Raw genomic sequence first — 7,689 nt, 5'->3', positions numbered from 1 at the left:
TAAATAAAATTCATAGTAAGAACAGAAATACTTCACACACAGACACTTTTCTTTATGGTGAAGAGTGCTTTTGGAGATTCACATGTTCCTATCATCCATGTCAGCCTTCCTTATGGCATTTACCTTCATAAAATAGCCTTATAAAACACAGAACATTAAAATCATTAAAAAGGGTACTCAGCAATGAAAAAAAAATAAGGCTTTTTAAAATAAATTTTAAAAGTTAGGGTAATCCAGAAGTGACAGCATCTAGCTTGTCACTTCCACTTGAATTCTCTGCACACAGAGTTATATCTCTCAACATATGGCACAGTAACTAGATCTTGGATGGTCCTTCTGCCATTCTCCAGTCTCTTTAGTAACATGAAGAATTTAGTGCTGTTAGCTGAACTTTGTCATCTCAGGCACTTTCTTGTTACAGACTTTGGATAACTGCAATTTGTGTTTTGAAAGCTTAATAAAAAAATAATAAAAGCAATCATTTGCTCCTCTAGCACTAGTGAAGCACAAAGCAAGCATATTAACATACTGAAATTATTAGTGCAACTCTGAGGTCCTTGAATTTCCTTAGGACTCTTGGCTGAATGTCATCCACCACCAAGATGGTTTGCTAATTTTTCACTTGTCCATTTTCTCTGTAATGTTTTTGTCTTTTTTTTTTTTTTTTTTCCAACAGTGTTTGCTTTGAAACAGATCCTCTAATGCATATTCCATAAAGGCCTTTCTCTTGGAGAATATCTTTTAAGTTCCTCCCTAATGAACATGCAAAAAATAGTTCTTCTGGTTTTGCCGTATCTTTAGCTTTTTTCCTTAATGCTTTTATTTGTTTACTTGCTGTACCCTTACCAATCCTGACAGGCTCCTTCCTTCTTATGTGCCTCAAGAAAAGTATAAAAACTACAACTAAATCCTTTTTTTCTTCCCTAAATTATTTGTGAGACTGTCTTGTATTTTTCCCCCTGTTTTTAGCTTGCTATTGTTTGAGCCTCATTTGGGCAACTTTTACAAGATTCTTCTAATATTTTCTCTAATATGTTAATTAGCCATCTCCTTCCTTGCCTGTCATGTCATTATTCATCCCCACTTAAGTCTTTCTTTTTTTGTGATTTTTTTTGTTTCCTCTAGGCCTCACTTACAATGTCTTATATCTCATTGTCTACAGACAAGTTTTTGATGATTCTCTTTGTTGCCTCCTATTTGTCTAATTCCTCTCTTTAAATTCATTGGTGTTTGTTCCTCTTGCAGATATTTAAGTCAGTATTAAATTCTGGGGGAGGGTTGCACTAATATTTTTAAGCAAATTCTGCACAATGCTTAGGATCAAGAGATGTCTTTTCTGACAGCTCTTTTCATGAAACAGTCATTCCTGATATTCAGTATTTTGTCTTGGCTTCCTGTGACATTTAGTGGATAACAAAAACCTCCCATTGTTTTTGTCTTCACTTTTGTAGCATTTCTGAGTACCTTTAGCTTGGTCGCTCAATGCCTGCATGTTTCAATGTGATGGCTCATGTATTTCTCATTATCACAGTCTTGAATGTAAAGAAGGTAAATGTACTCCTTTAATGAATAAGTAGTGGCTTTAGATAAATATCTCTTTTTAATAATTTTCTCCAAGAAAGTGTTTTTAGCTGCAGATAACTGTTTCACTATAAACTTTCATACTGGTTTCTTTATTTTTGACTGAATATGCATGCCAGTAACCAGTGGAGGTTATCCTCCAGACTGGAGGATATCTTTTCTTGATGAAGACTTGTTTTTATCAAACAAACCGTATTTTTCCAATTTTTTTGGAAGTGTCTGAATAAAAATAGGGAACTTGTTCCACATCAGCATTTTTGTTCCCATAATTTTAGACCTGAGATGCTTGACTTGCATATGAGGGTTTCTTTCTTAAATATCTACTCTGGAAAGGTAGCATGGGGTATGGAAGTGAAGTTGTGTGATTTCTTATTGGTATTTTCTCCAGCAGTTATTTGACAATCCCCCACTTTGCCTTTGGAAAAATGCAGCTGAAGGCAGTGGCTTTACAATAATTTCCCTGTCTCTGAACTGAGCAGTTGGGAGTGCTGTGAGATGCATAAAACTGAAGGATGCTCCTTTGCACTGAGGACAGCTCCAGTTAGAGTTCGTGGTTTGGGCACAGGGCAGAGGTGCTTTCTGAATCCTGTCATTATAACACACAGGATCTGGGGGTTCTTGATCAGACAGACTGGTTTCATTGTGGTCTTTAGAGTAGTCTTAGAAACACTAATACCCAACAGCAGTAGGTGGGAAACCGGAGGGCAAAAAAAGAGTTTAGAAAAAGCATGTGAAAGGTGGAACAGAGGCATGAGATACCTGATATCTGAAATTCAAAAGCTCAACCAGTGCTCAAGAAGAAGGAGAGACTAAAATAATCAACTGACTTTATTTCTACTTTCCCATTTTGTAAAAATGAAATGCCATTTCTTCAAGTTGGCGCGATCTAGAGTTCTTCATTGTCACTGACTTGAATTCATACATTGTCTTGACTTTACCCTTGATTTAGTGTCCTCAAGTAGTGCTGTGGGAAAACACTTGGGGCTTGTAAAAGGCATTTCATTGCTGTCTGGTGTAGTGTCTGTGGCACTTGTGTAGAAGAGATCTCAGAGGCTTCATGAGTTATAACCTGGGGCAGGAGGGAGGCTGCTGCAGTGGAGTAGCTGAATGCCACTGGCAGCCTTGCTGTGGAATACTCTTCTGGTTAACACTGCATATTTTTCTAAGCACTATGATATTCAACTTTCAAAAGGCAAGAATCTTTGTTAATTGTTTTGATTTATAGTAGAAGCTCAAAAGCTAAATGCAAGCAATCAAATACTGAAGAAAAAATGTGGTTTTGTTATGACTTTTCTGTTTTCCTGTATCAGTTCTTTCAGCTTGGAGTTGCTACTGAAACAGCTGTAGTGCAAAAAGTTGAAAATCCAAACTTTTGCATCTGTAGAACTTTTTTACAAAAGAAAAGGAGATTTCTGTCTCTGCGGTTGAATGATGATTCAGATTTAAAAAGCTGTTGTATCAGTCTTCAGATACTGAGGAAGATTTTGTTTAATTTTTACAGAGCTCTTTTAGCAATAAACTCAACTACAGTAATCAATCTGTTGTTATTTTTCCAGGTTTCACTAAATGGTACACAGTTTACAGACAGTTCTGTTGGATCAGAATTCACGGGTGTTTCTCAGGTATGTGCAGTCAAATTTTGTGGGTATGTATAAAAGCAGAATTATTTACTAAGGGAAATTAAGCATTATTAAAGATGCTAAATCAAACTCTTCAAAAAGAATGCTGTGTGAGATTGAGATGTTGCTAACTGAAGTCAGTTTCTGGTTATCTCCTATTTGAGCTTTAAAAAACAGTGGAATCTTTTTTTTGAAGTCAAATTTTATTGTTATAGTATGCTTGAAATTGGGCCTGGACGTTAAAAAAATCTATGCAGTTTTATGGTAATAAAGTTATTCTTGGAAATAAATCTAAATACATAGCAGAGATGCAGTTATTTCTGTTCCAACTTGTCCTACTTCCAGCTTTCATTTATGAAAGTTGCATCTGAACATGTTTCAGAGACAAAGTGAGCCTGGGTGTTTTTCTTGCAGAGATGCATCCCACATTTTTTGAAGCTCGACTAGTGGAAAAATATCCTGCTTTTCAAAAAATGTGTACTTTGCTCTGATGACACTGAAGAGACATACAAATGTGACCTAATTGCAAGCTCTCCTAATCCAGCAAGAGTTTACTGCTCATGTTGAAATGGTCACATGAACAGTCACTGCATTCATCATGCTTTAAATAAATAAGAAACTGCAATTTATAGCTTCATTTTAGTAGGACAGAGTCATAGCAGGTATTAGAGATTCTTATGATTATGATTTAGATTTGTTGATTTTGTTGAAGTTTCAGTTTTGATTCTTGATTTGCATTGTGCTCTAGGAACCAAAGGCTTTGAGATTCACATATCTTGTAAATGTGGACCCAGTGGGGAGATTGTTAGGGTTTCACTGAGTGTGGCCAAAACAAAGACTGTTGTTCCTGCTGCGTTTGCCATGGTTTTTTAGTGATTGTGGTGCAGCTTTAAGGAAGTTACACACACACATCTTAGCTTCTGAAAGTCCCTGCAGCGTGGCTGAGGCATGTTTGCCATGACCTTTACCTTTGCAAAAGAGTAAGTGTCAGGTTGTCTTAGCTTCTGAGATTTTACATTTTTGTCCTCTTCCTGCTTGTTGGAAGATGTCCTGCAAATGATGTTCATAAGGATTTGTCTGAAAAATAGCTATGAAGATGTCATCCTTCTGACAAGGACTCACCTAATCTGGCTTAAAAAAAATTGATTTAAGAAGGAAACTTGCAGGGCTAAGGGATAAGCAGCCATGGCCTCCTGCACGCAGGGGTTTTAGGCATGAATGAGATCTTCAGTTGAGTGCAGGTCAGCCAAGAGCAATGTCTAACCTGGGAGATCTGTTGGTGCTTGTAGAGCCTATAAAGGCGTTGGTCACCCCGGCCTTTCAGCTGGCAGAGGGAGTCTTCCTACATGAGAGCATTTTCTAAAAACCTGCAATAGACTCCTGGGGAGATTGTGTTCTTTTTCTTGTCTTAATGCTTAGGTGCAAATTCTAGAAGCAACAGAGTGAGCAAAGGTTAGCTGTTCTTACTAAATCTGTCAAATTTCTCATGAACTTTTGAAAGATAGGAAGATATCTATGGAGATGAAATCAGTCTGTCTTTGGGTTTTTATGTCTAGAATTCTTAGTTTTCCTTTCCATATTGCTGAGTCTGTCAGTTTTACAAATGTGAAAAACACAAAAATCAGTGTTTGTAATGCTCTGCTGTTTTTCTTTAGATGTCAGCACTAGAGAATTGATTTGTTGTTGCTGTGAAGACAAGAAGACAGTGAATTATGGTTTAGCTTGACCTGGTCCTTTGCCCTAAAGAACTGTTCACCTGTTCCTGTGCAGTTCAGCCTTACAAGATCTTTAAAACTATTTTTTTTGTTAATATTGAGATTGGAGCAGTATTAAGAGCAGTGCTTGAATTACTTAGAGTTTGCTTTTTCTTTGAGAAAGAATTAAACTATTTTGATGCTTACATAGAAGGTGTTGTTAATTAAGGCAGAGTTAGCAGTTGTAATAAAATTGGGCAAATCTGTGATTCTGCCATTACATGATATTTTGTTCCAGTCATCTCTTGTGTCTCATAAAATTGGGTTCTCTTTGTCTTGTGCTGCCTAAGTTGTTTTTGACTATCAGCCTTGGTGGAGAATCAGCATTGCATGGCTGAGCCATAGTTTCATGCACTGTAGCATCTTTGAAAAGAATTTGGGTTTTGAAGTACCTCTGTCCTTGTAAGTTGCCAAGTCTACTTGATTCAATAGCTGATAGTAGGGAAAACTCTACTGATTTGTTTTGTTGAAACTGATTTAAACTTTTATTTTGTAATAGGCTTAGCTGAATGTGACTTTGTTTCAGGTAGTATTATAAAAGGAAGTGTCACAGAGCTTAAAAGAAAAGATATTTTTCTTTTTTATCTGTAAATGGTGACAGTAAAAGTAAATATCCCTTTTTAATTTTACTTGCTAGATTATTACATCTAGGCCAAAATATTGTAGAGGAAAATAGTTTAGACCATGCTCCTTGAAAACTTCTTTCTAAATGGGAATGTATTAATAGTCAGAATTGCCTGCCTTATGGATATTCAGACTGCTGTGTTTGTTGAGACACTCCAAGTATTTACCATTTGATAATGACTAGTAAAATATGTGTGTTGTTTTATGGGGGTTTTGTTGTTAGTTTCAAATATCAGAATATCTTTTCTGACATGTATCCTGTGAATAACCAGTTATCTATCAAAACCTTTGTTTGTAGACCCCATTTACCTTTGGCTTGGGCCAAAGGGCACCATATACAACTGGCGAGCATTGTCTTCTTTGTAGAAGTGAACGGAAAGATACTTCGCTTTCAGAGAGCGGAATCAAGAATTCCAGCAAAACAGCACTTTCCACATCTCCAAAAGCAAACAATATGCTGCATCTTCCACTGTGGGTGTGTCCAGACTGTCGAAGAACAGTCGAAAAGGAGGAGAGGCACGCTACAATAGAGCAGTCTCTCGTGGTAAGTTCAAGTACCTCAGTAGCCTGAGAAGATGTTTAGTTATGGGCTGCGTGTCACTTTGTGCTTTGGAACCACTGGAGCTGTAAATGCTTAAAAAGCATTTTAGGTGATTTTGAGATGGCTTTATTTAAACTGAAGAGGAAAGTTGTTCCAAAAGTGAGGAGTTCTGGTTCTGAGTTGAGAAGTTTTAAGTAGAGCAGGGTTTGGATCTTTGTTTTACTGAGGTTTTTGCTTTTAATTCATTGGATCTCAAGCTTTGTCCTTATCCTCTGTACTTAAATACAATTTCTTCTACTTTTACCAGCATGAGCTTACTCATTACTTGTTTTTCTATTCTGTATGCTCATACTGCATTTTCCTCTCTTTGTGAAGTAAGCTATCTGAATTTTCCTTTTTCTTTCAGTGAACTTCTTGAGTCACTGCACTTGCACTGACACCTTCCTGCAGATTTCTGAGTTTTGCTGTCTTTTCTTTCCTGTATTCTTTAATAAAGAAGCACAGCTTTGCATAGCATGAATGTAACAGTTTCTTAGTCTTGGTAGCACTGCAAGTACCAATTTAATATGTGGTGCTAATATTTCAAGTTGTGAATCAACCTCATGTAAGAGCTGTGCTTAATGTTGCAGGAAGATACTAAAAGTTAATTGACAGGTCCAGCAAAACCTCATTAGAAGTAAACTATGTTATACTGCAGAACCAAGTCTTCATGACTGACCTGAGAAGTCACACACTTGGGATAATTGGAAGTACTGTTGATTCCAGCTGACACCTCCTTGCAGAGAGCTCACAGGCTGTGCACACACCCATAGGCACATACAGGTTTTTATTTCAGTAAGTCACTGTGAAGAAAGATTGTATGGAGGGTGTTATTACACTTATGTTAAAAGTATGGTTAAGGATTTTTTTTGTGAGGAAAGTTTAAGAGTATATCACTTGTATACAGCTTGTGTTTCCAGATAATGTTGCTATTAACAAGGGTAGTAAACTAATCAAAACAGGTTACATCTAAGGAAATTATAGTGGTGGTGTAGTGGTAAACACATCCTAGAGAGTTCAAAGCACAGCAAGACCGAGGCACATTATTGTTCAGTTGAGTCAAATTTTTTGACATATTTAAGGAACTAGTCAAGAAAATGAGTGTCCTAGATGTGCAAGGAAGACAAGATTTGCTTCCTGCGTGTTTTGTTAAGTTACAGATACACCAAGTGTAAAGAAAAATTCACCTTGTTTTTTAATTTGGCAACAGGTTTCTTTTCAAAGAGTAATTTTTAAAAGCAGATAGCACATAGATTTTCCAAGGTTGGAAGCTTGACTTAAAAAGGCAACTATATGAATTAGGTGGCTAGTCAAATTAGAGAAGCCAGCTGGGAAAAAAAAAGCCAAAATTAGCTTAAAAAAATTTACCAGTGACTGCAAGTCAGAATACAGGTGGTTTGCTGTAGATGTTCCTGTGTTCAGGTTGCTTGGTAGCAGCTGCATGCAGGCTTGTTCTTACCTATGTCTGCATCCTGATCCAGGATTTGGGGCACAAAAAAAACCACCTTCAGTCACAGTACTGATGTGAGAG

General features: G+C 36.9%; 1 protein-coding gene across 3 annotated transcripts in view; it reads left to right on the top strand.

Moving 5' to 3' along the window:
- Positions 1 to 3,141: 3,141 nt before the first annotated feature.
- The window catches only part of FAM193A (family with sequence similarity 193 member A), a 45,602-nt gene continuing 41,054 nt past the window's right edge, over positions 3,142 to 7,689 (top strand). For 2 of the 3 annotated variants that reach the window (XM_041402904.1, XM_041402906.1), the window contains exon 1: positions 5,903 to 6,122. In XM_041402904.1, the coding sequence (XP_041258838.1) occupies positions 6,033 to 6,122 (90 nt within the window). In that variant the 5' untranslated portion in view covers positions 5,903 to 6,032. Of the gene's footprint in view, positions 3,204 to 5,876; positions 6,123 to 7,689 lie in introns of those variants that run through there. The other variant, XM_041402905.1, reaches the window with a different exon arrangement.

This window comes from Onychostruthus taczanowskii, unplaced genomic scaffold, assembly GCF_017590055.1.
Source record: "Onychostruthus taczanowskii isolate IOZ18803 unplaced genomic scaffold, ASM1759005v1 scaffold2, whole genome shotgun sequence".
Classification (NCBI taxonomy): Eukaryota; Metazoa; Chordata; class Aves; order Passeriformes; family Passeridae; genus Onychostruthus; species Onychostruthus taczanowskii.
This window is presented reverse-complemented; position numbering and strand designations above follow the sequence as displayed.